This window comes from Pungitius pungitius, chromosome 15 (assembly GCF_949316345.1).
Source record: "Pungitius pungitius chromosome 15, fPunPun2.1, whole genome shotgun sequence".
Taxonomy (NCBI): domain Eukaryota; kingdom Metazoa; phylum Chordata; class Actinopteri; order Perciformes; family Gasterosteidae; genus Pungitius; species Pungitius pungitius.
Genome location: NC_084914.1, coordinates 8,419,036 through 8,436,644, shown reverse-complemented (window position 1 = coordinate 8,436,644; position 17,609 = coordinate 8,419,036). Strand labels below are relative to the sequence as shown.

Sequence of the window (17,609 nt, the reverse complement as noted above, 5' to 3'; positions counted from 1 at the left end):
CGGCAGTCAGCAGGCGGACCGGGGGGAGGAGGCTGCGGAGATCTGTGATACTTCCCCCCCCCCCCCCCCCTCCTCCTCCTCCTCCTCCCCAGGCCCCGCGGCGCTCTCACCTCAGTATCATCCCGAAAATATGATAGTGGCCGCTTTCGTGTTTGATCAATGGTGACTCTGACACTCCCCGTCATTTATTTGACTTGTTTTCTCCTTCCCAGCTAATCAGTGGTGATTGGGCAATTCAATGATTTAGATCTGCTCCTCAAGCAAGGGTGGACCCCGGAGGGGACTGATGTGCATACTGGCCAGGTGTCATTTGCTCCCGTCTTCTCTGGTTTTGCTCATTTTGTTCGTCGCCTGCACTATGGGCTGTATTCAGAGCATTGCATGCAAGCCCCGCATCAGACGGGAGAACATTGTGGTGTATGAGGTGTCAGCCTCTATCGACCAGTGTCCCACCATCATTGAGGAGAACTCCCCGATTGTGCTCCGTTACAAGACGCCTTACTTCAGGGCCTCGGCAGGGGTTGTGATGCCACCCGTGCCCCGCAATGAGACTTGGGTGGTGGGCTGGATCCAGGCTTGTACCCAGATGGAGTTCTACAACACCTATGGTGATATTGGCATGTAAGTGTTGCAGACCCATATCGGAAAAAACGTTTTGCCACTGAATGTGCTCACGTGTGTGTGTTCAGCTGGGCTTTTTGTTTGGATGTGCACACCTGCCTCCACCTGTAGCACACTCTCAAAACATCAATGACGCAGCCCCTGCACCTGCAAAAACGCTGTCCTCTTCCGTCCACTGTCGCAGGTCCAGCTGGGAGTTACCAGAGTTGCGAGAGTGTCGGGTCAAGGCCATCAGCGACTCAGATGGTGTCAGCTACCCCTGGTATGGCAACACCACAGAGACAGTTACCCTGACCGGACCCACGTCCAAACCATCACGTCTGACGGTCAGCATGAACGACAACTTCTACCCCAGCGTGACATGGGCTGTGCCCATCAGCAACAGCAACACGCCCATGCTGACCCACATCACAAGGGACCAGAGCTTCATCACCTGGCTGGTGGCAATGAACTCTGTCTCCAAGGTAGGACAGAAATATGGAGAGCAGTTTAACATTGAAGATGTATACATGTGTCCGCAATAGCTCCCACTTCATAGAGTCCTGTCTTCATAATCTTGCGTTAGTATCCAGAGGTTTTTGCGGATATATCTTGTGGCTATCCTTCTGCTCTTGTCTAAGTCTGCTCTTGCATTACACACACAGACTGACTGTGATGTAATCATCTCCCCCTGCACTCTCCCTCTCTACTGTAAAGTTACAAAGTACCTCACCATTGCCCGCAGCTGGGCTGAATAAAGCTCAGTAGGAGTCAGTCTAGCTTAGCGTGTGAACACCTACAGTATTCATGTATAGAGTTGTATTGTTTTTAGGCGGTTACAAAGAAAGTTGTCATGCTTGTTTGTTTCATTGTTCGTCAATACGTTAAGATCAGATGAAAAGTGTGTATGTAAGCAAGGAAAATACTGTTAAAATTCTCTATTTTTGCCATCTTTTCTTTCTTGTAAAATAAGTTTATATTTAACAAAACCCCATTTATTAGGATGGTCCATAACTCTACAGCTATGATCAGTAGAAGACATGATGCACAATAAAGTTAAGCTTTGATCAAATATAGAGGGTACCATGCACAAATACTTGACTAACACAGCATCACGCTGCTCCCCACCCCCAGGAGCGCATTGTGTTGCAGACGGTGCGATGGCGGATGCGGGTGGACATTGCAGTGGACCCTGACATGCCTCTGGGCTCCCGAGCCTCGCTGGTGGGTCGTCATTACCAGGAGCAGCCGCACATCCTCAACTACCAGGAGCCCATCCCTCCTAACGCGCTGGGGAGGCCGAACGCCAACGACGCCCAAGTGCTCATGTGGAGGCCACGGAGAGGAGCGCCGCTAGTGGTCATACCGCCAAAATAAGAGGGTGCAATGATTGCAAAGACAGAATAATTATTATTCCCTCCTGGATAAAAGGGGCCAGGTCATGAAGCCTATTTGAAATGGGGGGGCGGTTTCATTGCGCTGAAGAAGCCAGATGCTCCTTATCCTTGAAAGATTTAAGTCGAGCATTACAACGAGCCAGAGTGGATCCTACATGAGCTCGGTGCCAGGATGGAAGTCAACCACTAACTCATGTCAAGGGCCTGGATCGCACTACAGCTTTTTTGGCCCCCCAACAAGTGAATGCATTGAAGAGTTCTGCCTGCTTTTTAGTGAAGAAGGAGCGCTGTTTTTAGAAGTACCGCGGAGGTATTAGACCACAACGAGAACTGCACCCTGCATCCTTATGTAGATCTTATTGCATGAGACACTGAGAGTGACAAGAAAAAACATTCTTGAGAAGTTTAGGAATAGCATTTGTTTTGTAAAAATTGAAACCTGAAGACATTTTGATTGAAAGGTCAGCCCAAAAAAGCCTGTGGGCTGGTCAAACCTGTAAAACCTGTCCGTGCCAACAACGGCCTTCAGCACTCAGCACTGAGTTAAAGGATGTATTCAGAGAATTTAAAAGAGACAAAGTATTATATTAATCTTTTTAGGTTAAGATGAACTCATGCATTAATCAGATTGTATTAAGAGCTCCCACCTTGCATAAACGTCTGAAAGAAAAACAAATATGCTGTAGTTTTCACTGGAGCTTTTCTCATACACCAAATTTATGCACCAACACATCAACTCCACAGCCTCTGTCCTGCTGCTGATATTTTATTCAGATGGGGGACAAGCTTTCAGAGATGGGAGTTGGACCTTTAACCACATTAGGGTAAATAATGTCAGCTAAGCTTTCAATAAGTGCATTGTAAATGACTTGGTGCCACACAACAGATTTAAGACAAGTGTGTAATTGATGTGGCACTAATCAGGCCATGTTGCACTACCAAGCTGCATACATCTTCCTTCAATCAGGGAAACTAAATGTACACTTCATAGTTACCTTGCTGTTGAATTAAACCAGACAAAATTTTGAAAAATATTTATTTTAATTTGTGGCATTATTTTAACATTGGTATGTTGTCATTTCTCAGTTTCTCCTCACATCATTTAATGAATATTATCTGCAGTAGTTCTGCATGATAATCCTCGATGAAGGTGTCCTGTGTCGTGGCATGTCCAGTGGCTCATCCTGGGCTCAGTCCAGGTTCCAACCTGCCACTCCTCACAGGAGTCACATGACTCATCCTCCATCTGTGCTTCTCTCCAGGTTCTCTCCTCACCTTCCCGATCTAACTGCTCAGTTTCTCTGGTATGGCCACCTCACCACACTCACCATCTCCATCTAAATACACTCATTTGCTCTATATTTCACAACTATGCAAAGATTATCTGTGACTGTAAACCAAACCAGAAGGAGAAAGATGTGTATTTTATCTGCCTCAATCATTTTCTTATTTGTCAGGGTCAATGTTGGAAAAATAAATGGATTTTGTAAATGTACAATACTCAGAGATTAAAATAGGTTATATTGAACAAGTGTGTCTACATGTGTCGCCGTGCTGCAGCTCATTCAGACATCTGTTGCTATAGAGACTGGTTTGGTTATCCAGAATGGGCTGCAACTGGAACTGAGAGAAAAGCTTTTGAAAATATTCATTGGGTGTGTCGCATTTGTGTGTTGGAGTGAGTACACATGCACACTCCACTTTGAAGTACGGAAAAAAGATCAAGGCACAACTGGTCGCTTCAGCATTAAAATGTGCCTTAGTTTATTCATTATTTTCCATCAATTTTGCATTTAAATAACAGCTTGATTAAATTATTGCTTCTGATATAAATACTCAGAGACAGTAAGCAGTGAGGTCAAATCAGTTACATCCCATATCATCCCATCTCATATAAAAAAAATACATACAGCATCTCTGACCAAAGGTAACCCTTCCCGTTTGCTGCAAGTTTGCTCCTCATTTCACCACTAGATGGAAGCTGCGTGGAGGAGTTACTTTTCTTCTCTCTGACTTGAGGCGCTGTCTGCACTGTCTATCGGCCCCTTTTCTTAAACAAATACCCTTCTTTCCCCATATCCCATAACACACAATTACATATCCAGACTATTGAACTGTAAATAAATGGCTTCCAATTATCCACAAGCACATGGTTTCATCAAAGTCTCCTCCTAAATGAAATAGAAAGCAGTTTTACTGCGACAATGTCTTGTGGAAAGAGAAAGGTAGCTCCACTGTACTCCTGTAAGTATTTAAAGGGAACATCCTTTACTTGATACTTCTACAAAGGACAAGTATGTATTTTTGTCCCCCATATTCCGTTCATAGCAGCATTTTCTCAGGAGTGATTGGCAGCCTTCCCCTGCAATTGTTTGACTTTAAGAAGTTTAAGAAGACACCATATTTGTATTTTCTGCGTGGCACAGTCACTGAGTCCTGCTCGGTTTTCTGTCGGTTTTCTGTCGTCCCTTCTGTCAGGGTGAGACTTAACAGAGGTCTCTGTTTATACTTTGATGGTGCTGCCATTAGCAGGTTTGCGCTCGTAGCTGTAGAGAAATGTGGCAGCAATAACCAGCAGTGCCCCGAGGAAAAATAACCTGCGACATGGAACAAAAGAGAGAACACAAGGAGTCATTCAAAAGTGAACTCAGTAAAACTAACCACTGTGTACTCAGCTCATGTAAACAAGGCAACGGGGCTGTTTGAACACTTAACACTCAATACTACGGACTACTACATAATGTACGTTTCCTGATGTTTGGCAGGTATTGTGTTTGTCATACCTTAGTTTAGGTTCAGGCTAACGGGTTTAGCAGCTATCTATCGTTATCCACGTATGAAGGCATTGGGAAACTGCAAACTTTTGACCTCCAGTTGCGTTAAATTTTTTTAAAGTCAGTGCATCACCAGAGTTTTTACAATTCTTACCATGGGGCTATTCGATTCAAAATCACAAATTTCAACTGCGTATTGACGCAAGAAGCTAATGTCAGAGAATCAAAGAAGTAGGCGGGGGGGTCTGTAGAAAGGTTCATGGCAATTATTCAACAGTTTAAATAATGCATTCTGATCAGGTTTGTTGAACTGCCATCCATAAATCCATCCACAACCCCAACGAGTCCAGACTAATCATGAGTGATTATTTGCAAACTAAAATGAAGCCCTTTCATGAGCATGTATTTGTTTACCGTGTAGGAATGAAGTCCTCCAACAGGAAATATGAAATAAGTGTGGACAGGATGATGGACAGGGAGGTGGCGAATCCTTTAAGGATGTTGTCTGCATATTTAATGACAACTGCTATGACCAACCCGCCCAGAGCCTGAGGACAAGCGGTTAGAAAGTATTCAGACAGAAGCAAACAAACAGGAAGAGACACATCTCTACAAGACCAGTGATTGGGTCCACCAAAACGCATTTGAATAACAATTTGACAATTGGGAAATTGGAGAGAAACATAATGATCAAACCTGCAGGGCAACGACTGTGCAGGTGATGGTGTTGTAGCCCTGAAACATGCCCAACTCTCTCACCTTCTGGCCGTCATACCCCAACATTCCTACTAAGCCAAACACAAGGCCAAATAAACCTTGAGGAGACATGGAGAGACAGAAAGGTCAGATTTGGGTTGAAGCTACAAGGAAGAGTTTTTTTTTAACTGATCTTGGACAGGAAACATTTAGCTGATGGGGTCGTTCTGCACACTTGTGCTCATGTGACTAATGGTGATGTTCGTTTATAGCCAAACGTCAGCACCTGCCATTAGGGAAGCTCATCTTGCTGAACAAAACGTGTAAGTGTGTTTGCTGTAGAGGCAATGCTGACTTCCAGGATTGGCCCCACCAAAAAATAACTTTCCTACAGAACTCGTTTCAACAGAAGAAGTGAAAGTGGAAGAGAGAATCAGTTTGTAACCTTTTAGCCTCCTACCTGCTGTTGTGTCAATGAAGTCGGACAACCCCCTTGACACAAACCTCACATTAGCGAACCCTGGCACCATTATTGACTCAACCCATATCGCCTCATCAAAACAAACCGAGGTCAAAGCTCCTCACCCAGCTGTATGTTACGGACCCACACACTCTGTTTAGTCTCCTTGAGGATTTTCTCAAAGTAAACTCCAGCAAAGCCGCTGGACACACAGGCCATCAGCACAGCCATCAGTCCCACGAACTGGGACACTGCGGATAGGACCTTCTGCTCGGTGTCCCCTTCAGACTCTGTCGGCCACTGCGGAGGTTACAACACTGAGCGTCACACGCGGGGGTCGGGCACAGACAAAACAAATCTGCCCATCAGAGAAATGTGACTTGTTTAGGACTGTGAAATACGACGAGTCAATGTATTCATATTCCACATTCATGCAGCAGATAACGTTGTGCATACTGAAGTTTCTGTGGGACTGTGCAGGCTCAGTGTCTGCCGGTACCTGCACCAGGGTGACTCCTGCCATCAGGAAGACCAGAGAGAGCCACTGGTAGAAGCCCAACCTCCTCCCCAGCATAGAGACGGAAAACAGGGCTGTTGTGAAGATCTTCAGCTGGTACGTGACCTTTGTGGAGCACAACACAAACACACCACTAAGCTATGTGGAGGGGATGTGACAGGAGAACATGATTTACATAATCCTGAGCAATGATCCTGACTGCAGTGTAATGATTTATGGAACTATTTCAAGTAATATTAAGTGCGTAGTGAGCCTGGTAAACTAAGGGAGGTTCCACTGTAGGATTTTGGGGCATGACGGAGGTGACACAGCATGGAATTCATCAGCCTGCCATGGTAACAAACCCCACAAGCTCTGACTGACTCTTTGACCAAGTCTGCTGCAGCTTGTTCGGCTTCTCCTCTGTGCTTTGCTCATTTGCGCGTCTCCTTCATTTGGCTGTGCTGCGAGTCCAGCTTGAATTACACTTGCATAAAGAAATGACTTGACTTTTCAAAAGAATTTTGAAGCTAATGATTTATACAAAGTTCTCAAAGTTGATAGCCACATAGTCAGATTCCAACCCATGAGGAAACCCGAAACACCCACAGACAAAGGCAACTTGAACCGGTTCATTCATGCGCTACCTGATAGGTGGCCGCGTCCAGGTGGGATAAGGCAACATAGAGCAGATTGTTCTGCAGAGTATAGATCCCTGCAGGAATGGCCAACTTCAGGGTCTCCACTGGCTTGTTAACAATCTCCTCCTTCAGCAGCCGCACGCTGAAATCTGGCAAAGACAGAGAGTGTGTTGTCAGTGGATTGAATCAATGAAACCACCCATTGGAAACAGCCACAAGACACACAGGCCCCGTATACATGGGTACATATTATACTACTAATAAACTATCAGATAGAAAGAAGGAGAAAGTGCTCACAGTCACCCTTCCAACTCACTGTTCTCCTTGAAGACGAGGAGGGTGCAGGCGAGGATCTTGAGCAGCTCGGCCGACACCACGGCGGAAGATGCCAGGTAGCGGGGGCCGTCTTCCTTCAGGGTGCGAGAGTAGCGCATGGTGAGCACCAGGGAGGTGGTCTGCAGCACCAGCACCCCCAGAGACAGATACTTCAGCCATGCAGAGTGTTGCGAGGACAGCGGCATCGCGGAGAACCCAGCAGACCACCGAGGAGTCTTTGGAATATGGACCAAAGAGAAAGAAAAGCAACCGTTAATTTACTGAATTATTGGGAGGCTTCACCATTGGTTTGTTATGAGACAACATAGTGTTCTTTTTCCTTCCATTCTTACTACCTTTTTCTGTTAAATTATAATTTCTTTTTGGTCGATGATATACCTGTTGGTTAGTTATTTCTGCCTGTTTTAACATTCTGGTATTAAAGAAGAAGAATTTTGTGCACTTTGTGAACATTTCAAAGAAAAAACCAAAGAGAGAAATTAGACATAATTAGAATACCATTAATATATAATACTATTTGTTAAAGCGGAACACGTCCTTGCATCATTTTCAACAATCAATTAATGTAATAATAGACTATATCACTTATTACTTCCACAGAACAAATACGTTTCTTATTATTCTATTTACTATATTTTTAAGTAGGTTGATGAATGCAGGACTTTTACCTGAAATTACATATTCTTACACGATTGTACTTTCACTCGAGGAAAGCCTCTGAATATTTCTTTCATCACTGATACACACACAGAGAAGCCGTGTCACGTAATGCAGAGACTTCAGTAGTCTACAAGTTCAATGTTATTTGTACTAAAGCGTTTTGTATCATTACAGAGCACTCTTTAACCCAGATTCAAATTCAAATCAGATTTCTTAATACAGCTTTGAACGTGTTAACCCCCGCAGTGACAAACATTTCACTAGCACTACACCATCTAGGCCTCTTTAGCAATGTTCACATGGCATCGTTATAGGCTACTTGGAGTCTCTGTAGACTTTTCTTTTTATAATTGGACCACAAGTGTGCAGTATAGAGTGGTATACAATAAGCTTTAAACAGAAACATCTTCACTCCATCTGTACACATACCAAATTTGCGCCAAAGAATGTTAGCTTGTGCATACAATTTGCGACAATGCCTATAAATATAAACATTAGTCATTTGTTCTGTAAATAAAATGTACAAGATATATTTTATTTTATCACAGGCAACAAGGTAATTACCAGACAATTTTAAATTAGGCAATTTGCTCCTCCATCACCGTGTGGTACGCTGCAGCCACTGCCAAGGACAAGGGCAGGGTGCAGCGTGGATCCTTTACACCGCATACACATAAGCACTGATTTAGTGACAGGTTTGTTCACGGTTGGGGTCAGGCCCAATTTTCCGATTGCCGGTATTGAGAAATGTGGGAATGAGAAATTGGGAATGTGTATCCGATACCAAAAGTGGTAGACGTTCCCATTCCCATGTCAGAGCAGGATGTAGTGGTTACAAGTGAACCACAGATTTTTGTAGCCAGTGTTACCACAAGGCTAGACAACGAGCTCAGGAGGTGGCCCTGTCAGGCACGTGGTTTACTACTGTTTCTTCCGAGGAGGGTTTTCTCTCCGGTAGTGACTCTGTAGGTGGTGACCCTACGGTTTTGGAGAGGGTCGTGGGCGGTGGGGTAACAGGAATGGGTGATGAAGGCTCACAGAACCCCAGGCACTGAATAGGGAGGCTCTCATTAAGGCACAGATGAGAGATCCTTCCCTAGTGTTTTGCCTCAACGGTTGAGAAGACCAGCTGTTCCAGTAAGCATCCATTCTTCGTGGAAAACGGTGTGCTAATGCGCTGTCTGCATGACCTCGGTCTCCCGAAGGTCATGCAGACAGATCAGGGAACAAATTTTCTTTCAAAGGTGTTTAAGGAAAACCTGAAATGATTTGGTACCAAGTACCTATCCAGAATGTCAGTGGGCGCTGGAGCGATGGCATCAGACATTAAAGGGGATACTTAAAAAGTTTTGCTATAAGACGAAAAAAGATTGGGATGAGGGGGTGCCATTTGCTCTTTTTGCCATCAGAGACGCTAAACTGCTGCGGAGTTGGTTTTCGGTCGTAACGTGCGCGGCCCGCTAACCGCTCTAAAAGAGAAACTCACTAGTGTTTCCCCTCTTAAGTGTAGTGTGGCAGCATTTGTATCCAGATGTAAGGATGGGTTACGCTGTGCCACTCAGTTGGCTAAGCGATCCTTTGCCCATTCTCAAACATTTTGAAGGCATTTTGACAGGCGTACGGTGGAAAGACAGTTTCAGCCCGGTGATGAGGTGCTGTTTTTTTTACCTGCTCCTGGCTCTGCCCTCACCGCCAGGTGAACTCGCCTCTATCATACTAACATGTTAAAGTCTTTTCACCACAGGGAAGCAGGGAAAGGTGGTGCGGGAACGCTGGAGATCGCTTCGTTTTTGCTAAGTCCAGTTACAGTCCTTGGAGTTCACCCTGTCTCCTGGCACCTAAATCAGACGGGACTTGGAGATTCTGTACAGACTGATGGAGTCACATGTTTAGGTTAAAGGGAATTCTTACCCTCCTAGCTGATACCTCTCTTACGCTTACTTTGCCAAAGTCTGAGTTTGGGAAAGCTACAGTTGCATACCTAGGAAAACAGGTTGACCAGGGACAAGTTCAACCAGTAGACGCTAAAGTCAAAGTCATTTTCTCTTTCCAACCCCTACTACTAGGCAAGAGCTTAGAGGTTTTCTAGGTATGGTATGCTACTAATTTCTCAGACTTAGTTTCTCCCTTGACTAAGTTGTGCAGTCCTGCGGTTCGATTTGTGTGGACCGAGGACTGTGTACTCATTTCAGTCAGCCAAATCCCTCCTTTGCAGTGCCCCTGTGTTAGCGGCTCCTGACTTCAATCGGCCTTTTCAGCTAGAGGTAGATACCAGTGCCATTAGAGCTGGTTTGGTGCTGTTATAGGAAGGCAATGATGGTGGGGTAGGTTGGCCTGTTTGCTACTTTTCAGCTAAGTTTAAAAAGCACCAGTTGAACTACTCTACCATTGAGAAGGAAACGTTAGCCCTGCTACTAGCCCTTCAGCATTTTGATGTGTATGTTGGGTCTAGTTTCCCACTCACTGTGTACACCGACCATAACCCGATTGTGTTTTTAAACCAAATGTATAACAGCAACCAGCGCCTGATGCGCTAGGCTCTTCTGGCCCAGAACTACAACATTACCATCAAGCACAAGAAGGGAGTGGAGAACATTATGGCAGACACATTATCCCGTGGGTGAGACTGTCAAAGGCTGTGGATGGTTGTATGTTGGGATTCCTGGTGTTTAGGGGTTTGCTCTTATGGTAGGGGGTGTTACATCCCGTAGGAGCCTGCACTGGGGTTAGTATTTGTGGTCCCTGGGTTTTGTTTTTGTGCTCTCTCTCTGTCTGTGTGTGTGTATGTGTGTGTTTTGTGGATCTCTCAGCTGGTTGTCACCAATCAGCTACAGGTATAAAGCCTCAGGGCTGGAGTAAAGAGGAGTCTGGTCGTGTCAGTGTGTGTTGCGCTGGGTGGCTGTGATCTACTGCGAAGGCCGCAGGTTTTGGGAAAAGACGGTGTTCCTTAGATAATCATTCCTGAAGGTTTCTGGTGGTGTGTATTAATCTGGTTTCCTTTTTGTTGTTTCAGAGATAACTGTTTTTGTTAGAATTTGTCACATCCTCTGTTGTGCCTGCAACTTTTCTTATTTTTCCCCTGACCGTCTCCGGTGGAGATTGTTGTTGCGTTTGCTGCATTGTTATAATCAATATCTGAAAAACTTGTGAATCGCCTGCTTGACGTTCCAACCCGGAAATTAAACTTGTTATTGTCCCACATCCCCTGGATGCCACCGTGAAATAACAGGACCAAATCCCTCCTTGTCGGACACCATTGCTGACCCCAAAGGGGGCTGAGACACTTTACTTGCATTGTCTGGTGGGCGTACCAGTAGGCCAGAATTCTCACAATGTGTTTGGGGGCACCTCTTTGACTCAATTTTTAAAACAATTTTTCATGATTAACACTGTCAAAAGCTTTTGAGACATCAATAACACATGAGAACAAATGAGTTTTGATCTCTATTTGTTTACTATTTCCTTTAAGGCATTAATGGTTAACTTAAGAGTAATGTGGTCATTATTACCAGTCCTGTGACTGCAGTGTCCTTGTGGCTTGAAGACGCACATTCTTTGCTCTTTTGCTTTACTGACGGAAGCATAATTTCTCTGAGCAGCCTTTTTTCCGTCACATCATCAAAATGTGCCTGAATATCAAAGAATACGAGGCCCGACAATCTCATCATCTGCACTGTCACTTCTGGTGTCGGTCCGCTGCAGCCGCCTTCAGCGGTTGTGAGGTTTTATGAGAAAAAAGGGAAGAGTGTGAACTGTTTGCTTAGTTAATGGGTACTTGGAGCTAACAGCTCATACAACTCTACACTGTTTTTTCTTTCACACAGGTAAATGGCAAGAAGTTACTCAAATCTGTTCTTTTACTGAGCGATGAAGGACACTGAAACAACTCATCAAATGGTTGATAACATTCTCCTATGGTTTTTATCATTTGGTAGAAAGAGGGAGTGCAACAAGCCACAAGAGCTAAAGACGTGTTGCCAGTACAGGGTGTGCGTTCAACACACTGACCTCCCTATGTAGCTACACAATCCCTCTCTGTTGGTGTGCGTCAACGTGCGTGCATGTGTGTGTGTGCGTGCCTGCGTCAGTGTGTGTGTGTGTCTCCTTCTTTCTAGGAACACTACCGCCTTTCATTTGCAGTTAGCAGTTACGCAATGATCTTCACACTATGATTTTTAGAAATGTACAATAGGCATATCTACACAAGTAAAACAAGTCGTGGATTTGGATATGTTATTTTACACTATATTTTAGAGGGGAAATAACTTTCATTCTGCTTTATTTGATTGAAAGTACTAAGTGACAGCACACATTCGTATTGGATGCTGAATAATGCTTGATTGTGATTGGTCAATTGCTCGTCCGGTAGTGTCGATAGTGTCATACAGCAGCAAGGTCCGCTCCATCGTTGGGACATTTAAGAGCTATGAGGAGAGTGGTTATTAAAACAATTAGAGCGAATATCTCTGGTGGCATGCAGTCATCGTTGGCAAACATTCAATCGTTTGCTCAACTTGAACAAATATTTAACATCACCTTTTCACCAGGATATAGATTAGGAAGCAGGAAACGTGGTAAGAAGGGAAGCAAGTGAGAGAACAACGTCCAAAAAAACTCTAAGTATAGACTCTTCTTTATAACGCAGATGAGCAGCGTTTGATCAAACTGTCCCTGGAGGGATCTTTATAGATTGAAAGAAACGGGAGAGGCTACAGGTTATAAAAACAACTTATCACACCCTCCATCACACAATAATTTACCTGTAAACTGAGGACGTGGATGAAGAAGAAGAAGAAGTGGATGAACTCACTCGCTGGATAGTCTTCTCCGTTTAGATCCTCAATAACCTTATTACAACACTCCGAAAGTTAATGGAAGCCAAACTGGTCGAACACGAAAAATATGGAAATTGAAAAAACGTGCGTGAGTCTAAACACGTCAACACTCCGGGCAGAGTAGATCCATATCGAGAAATAAATTCTAAATGTAAGTTAGAAAATGAACCAAACGTTTAGCGACACCTGCTGGAGACAAATAAAATAGTATTTTTTTTAAATAAGTATTTGGAATGCTCCATCCAATTACAAATAAAAAACACATTCCAGATAATTAAAACAATACTAAATGGGTTTCTGTGTGGTTGCATGGCCTTCGTTAGGCACAATGAGTACCAATTTTGAATAATATATGTGAATAATATCATGTTTGATTCAGCTGCAGATCAGCCTGGATAAATTACGCATCCACGAATCAATATAGACAGTTTGCCATTGATGCTTTCAATTGATTATGGTTTGCACCGTAGAAAAAAATCAACAAAAGTGATGGAGTATGTATAAAAAAATGGAACCTAAATAGAAATTACTCAGATCATTTTTTGGTGGCACAAGAATGAAAAATAATTATATTTATATTTAGTAATGTTATAATATTTCAGTTCATTAAAATATATAAGAGCCGTGAATGTGGGATCGTATAGTTTTATTTAAAAAAAGAGAAGTGCAGGTTTGATACAAATAAGAGATATGTGCTTATCCTTAGCCCCACGACCTCCTCCCTTTTCATCTGTCCCTGAATCCTGTTTGTTTTTTTTAGTTTTTTTTAATACCCTATCCTGTAAAGCGACTTTGAGTCTCTGAAAAGCGCTATATAAAACCAATTTATTATTATTATTATTATTGTCTGTGTTTTGGTTGAGTGACCACAGGAGGCGCTGCAGCTGAGGTTCACTCGACGTAAGACGTCAAAACGGAACCAAAGAAGAAGAAGAAGCCCACGTGTTTCCTCCTCAGTCTGTTTCATGGGAACGAGCGTCTTGTAAAAATACTATTTAAGATGGTTCGTAAACTAAAGTATCACGAGCAGAAGCTGTTGAAGAAGGTTGACTTCGTCAATTGGGAGGTGGACAACAACCTCCACGAAGTCAAAGTGTTGCGGAAGTACCACATCGAAAAGAGGGAGGACTACACCAAGTAAGAAGCGACGTGTGTGCGAGAATGGTGCTGCTGCTCTGTACAGACTGACCACCATGATAATAAGAACACGCCTAACGATCTTACTCTGCGTTACAGATAACAAAATGTGGACGAAAAAGCTGGTTTTGCAACTCAAAACACACATTTTGTTCTTATTTTACGTAACGTTAGATAGCTGCACCACGTGAGATATCCCAATATCAGAGCGCTTTTGTGAAGACATTGTATTTGTTTTGAGGGAAGCAGCTTACCAGAGAATTATACAAACATAGTTCATATTTCTACCTGTGTACAGTACCAGTGTGTATTCCTCCCGTGTCTCAGGTACAACAAGCTCAGTCGTAACATCAGGGATCTCGCCAAGAAAATCAGAGACCTGGATGAGAAGGATGGTTTCAGAGGTCAAAGCACACATCAACTACTGGAGAAACTGTGAGTGTGATATTGTGTGCTGCAGCAGTGAAGCCTTGTTTCACTAAACAGGCTCTCCTGCCTTTGGCATACAGTGATGCATCTTATGCAAAGCGCATATCAAAATGTTAATCTTTTTGTTTTTGCACACAAGGTACAGCATCGGTCTGTTGCCCACAAGACAGAACCTTTCACTCACAGATAAAGTCACAGCTTCTTCATTCTGCAGGTAAATCACAACGCAAACCTTTTTTATCATTGAGTCCTCTTAATGGGAACATGCATCACTACTCTGGGTTTTTCTGTATTTCATCTCACCTTTGTGGTTCCTGCAGGAGGAGGCTACCGAGCATCATGCTGAACCTGCGAATGGCTCAGAACCTGAAGAGCGCCATCACCTTCATCGAACAAGGACGTATCCTTCATTACTTCCTTATTGCAAGAGTTTATGTTTTGGGAGTAAACTTTGTCTTGAATTTCCTTTTTAAATGATTGGTTAGTCCTGTCTGCGTGCAAGGGTAGAAACAGCTTTGCAGTATTGACCTTGACTCGGTCTCAGATGTGCGTGTTGGCATAGACATCGTCACAGACCCAGCATTCCTCGTCACAAGGTCAGAGATCAGTTTGTTTGGTCTTCTCATTTTTTTGTTATGAAACACTTTGTGCAGCTAAGTTTGTTTCTCACAAACTGTCCACTTTGCATAAATGGTAGTATAGATACTTGTGAAAGGCATCTCAAGTGGTCAAATAGCAACACAACTCTGCCCCTTTTCCAGGAATATGGAAGACTTTGTCACTTGGGTGGACTCCTCCAAGATCAAGCAGCATGTCATGAATTATAATGATGAGGTATGTTTTCTCCTCTCACGTGGGCTTCAACTACTTTGTTTCAATTCAAATGACCAATTGAATGTACAATCTCTTATGAAAGCTGTGTGTGTCATAAGCCATCTTTCTTTCTTCTGATCACTGTTTGTCTTTTACAGAGGGATGACTTTGATCTAGTGGCATAATCCCGTCGTCTATCATCCATTCATCACCCCGGAGGGACACAATTTTTGCTCCTTTTGAACTGTGGTGCGAATGACTTCAAGAGGATGGACCAAGTGTGCGCACATACGCAGATACTAAGGGAAAAAAGCCCAGAGACGGTCTGCACAATGACAGTGTGAGAAGAAAAAAAGTGTCAACTTTTCAGTTTTATTTTGGCAAGAACTAAAGAAATGTACAACTTAAGCCTGAACTATTGACCATCCAAACTATGTGGATTAATTTGACTGACAATATTCGCTCCCTAGATTCTGAGTGTGTATTGGAGCGCTACCAGTGATCCCAGTGAGCACGGAGCAGCTGTTAGGGTTGCTGGTGATCTCCCACACGTTGTTTGCGTTTCATATTTGGGTTCTTTGTGTAAAAATGAGCTGGCTTCCCAGGATGTTTGTATGTATTTGATCGTGCAAATGTGCAAATGCTGGTTTATAAGTGTGTGTGTAGATAGATAAATACACTATGACGAAGATAAATACACTATGACGAAGACTATGTTCAAATATTAACATAGCTTGAGTCATAAATACAGCTAGAACATATAAAATACAAGTTGGTAAATATTTAATTCTTTGAAAGACTTATAATGTAAACTTTGTTCAATAAACATTCTTTTATCACAGTATTACAACTTCCCACAAAACATGTGCATATTCATACATGGTTTCTTCTCAATGCCGAAACTGACACAAGCCCTTAATTCCAGTTTGATTAATGAACACCCTGCTTTAAATAATGCAGTAAACAAACTTGCCACAAAGAATTTGCTCCTACACAGAGTAATGTCCTATTCCACACCCCATGGCTCAGCTTATACTCTATACGGATGCTGGATAAAGCATAGAAATTATTTCAACCTTCCAATAGAGAACTATGCGGTCCCTTTAAGGCACCTTGGTACAACAACATGTAGCCGGATCTGTCTAAGTGGCCTTTCACAGTGAAGGACCCTCAAAGTGCTTGACGGTCCATTAGAGCCACCAGAAGCGCACGTAGATGATGAGTGTGATGAAGAACACTGACACCGCAGCCACTTTGGCATACGTGGAGCGGGTATTGAGATATTTGGCATCGCTGCGGTACTTCTTGGACAGGCTGGTCAGATTGCTGGCTTTTGTGTCAAGAGCTGAGGGAAAGAAAAATGTCACAATAAAATACACTGGATGTGAGAAAAGTAAGGGTCCCAAGTCCTGTATAGTTTTTTTTTCTTCAATTACCAGAGAGCGATTCTCCTCTTTGCAGAACCTCCTCGATGTTTGCCACCATGATCCTCTGCACATCCTGCAGCTCTGTGTTGATGCTGCCGAAGTTCCTCCTGGCCCTGCTGTCAACGAAGGATTTCTTTGTCTTCTGGATGTATGTATCTGGAACAATGCACACAAGACACAAGGGTTTGTTGTGGGTTTTACGCTATTTGCATAATGTCGAAGACAACATGTTCCCGATCACCACGTTCCTTCTTACCAAACTCGATGAACGAGTAGGGCCGTGTCACCGCGGCCACTCTCCTCCCGTAGCGGTCATTGAATTCCCCGCGGAGGTCATCGAGGTACGCAAAGGCCAGCTTCTTGGCAAATGAAGCCTCGCAGAGGAACAGGTAACACACATCCTGTGCTATTAGGTAGCTGGGGGGAAAATGCATTTATATACAATATATCGCTGAGGACAGGTTGAGTTTTCCGTTTAAAGCTGCACTTTAAGGAACATGAGTGTTGTTTTTATTTATGGCGTGACATACTGGAAGCTCATGTCCCCGGCCTCCAGCGTGCAGCGGTCCGGACTTTGAGCGTTCAGTTTACGGCATAGCTGCTTGGCTTGGCTCTGGTAATGCTGGAGGTCTCTGCCGGACTGACACAGAGAAGCAGACACGGCGTGGATGGGGTCAGAGGAACCGCGTTAGCAAAAGCAATCGACATTAAACGCGTTAGCTGTCATTCGCACCTTCTCGTCCTCCTGTACGGACGCCGCGAGCGGAAGTCCGTCCGTTACCCGGGCGATCATCGTCAGTGACGTCATATCGACAGGGGTCAATAATCGCCGTCGCCGAGGATCGGTTTTCTTCTTCGTAGACGGAGTGAAACTCGGGGGGGGGGGGGCGGGAAACTTCGTGGTTTTT

At 43.8% G+C, this 17,609-nt stretch overlaps 4 protein-coding genes across 5 annotated transcripts; 2 read left to right on the top strand and 2 right to left on the bottom strand.

Annotated features, from left to right (window-relative positions):
- The first annotated feature begins 161 nt into the window (after nt 1–161).
- fam78ba (family with sequence similarity 78 member Ba) lies at nt 162–3,621 on the top strand. Its single transcript, XM_037457776.2, has 3 exons — nt 162–621; nt 806–1,085; nt 1,735–3,621. The coding sequence occupies exons 1-3, from the start codon at nt 287–289 to the stop codon at nt 1,975–1,977; spliced, it is 858 nt and encodes a 285-aa protein (XP_037313673.2). The 5' UTR covers nt 162–286; the 3' UTR covers nt 1,978–3,621.
- Nucleotides 3,622–3,733: 112 nt separating this feature from the next.
- slc35a3b (solute carrier family 35 member A3b) lies at nt 3,734–13,038 on the bottom strand. Of its 2 annotated transcripts, none has more exons than XM_037457775.2 (8): nt 12,821–13,038; nt 7,381–7,615; nt 7,071–7,213; nt 6,427–6,549; nt 6,053–6,227; nt 5,468–5,586; nt 5,186–5,319; nt 3,734–4,594 (listed from the first exon to the last, which is right to left on the bottom strand). In XM_037457775.2, the coding sequence occupies exons 2-8, from the start codon at nt 7,583–7,585 to the stop codon at nt 4,501–4,503; spliced, it is 993 nt and encodes a 330-aa protein (XP_037313672.1). In that variant the 5' UTR covers nt 7,586–7,615; nt 12,821–13,038; the 3' UTR covers nt 3,734–4,500. The 2 variants fall into 2 exon arrangements, with proteins under 2 accessions (XP_037313672.1, XP_062413530.1); XM_062557546.1 differs by having other exon boundaries at nt 12,871–13,038.
- A 765-nt stretch (nt 13,039–13,803) lies between these two features.
- Nucleotides 13,804–16,118, top strand: imp3 (IMP U3 small nucleolar ribonucleoprotein 3). The gene is made up of 7 exons (XM_037458651.2): nt 13,804–14,032; nt 14,360–14,467; nt 14,601–14,675; nt 14,782–14,861; nt 15,006–15,057; nt 15,223–15,295; nt 15,433–16,118. The coding sequence occupies exons 1-7, from the start codon at nt 13,896–13,898 to the stop codon at nt 15,457–15,459; spliced, it is 552 nt and encodes a 183-aa protein (XP_037314548.1). The 5' UTR covers nt 13,804–13,895; the 3' UTR covers nt 15,460–16,118.
- Nucleotides 16,036–17,605, bottom strand: sec22ba (SEC22 homolog B, vesicle trafficking protein a). The gene is made up of 5 exons (XM_037458650.2): nt 17,435–17,605; nt 17,232–17,341; nt 16,958–17,118; nt 16,711–16,857; nt 16,036–16,619 (listed from the first exon to the last, which is right to left on the bottom strand). The coding sequence occupies exons 1-5, from the start codon at nt 17,507–17,509 to the stop codon at nt 16,465–16,467; spliced, it is 648 nt and encodes a 215-aa protein (XP_037314547.1). The 5' UTR covers nt 17,510–17,605; the 3' UTR covers nt 16,036–16,464.
- Between the last annotated feature and the right edge of the window lie 4 nt (nt 17,606–17,609).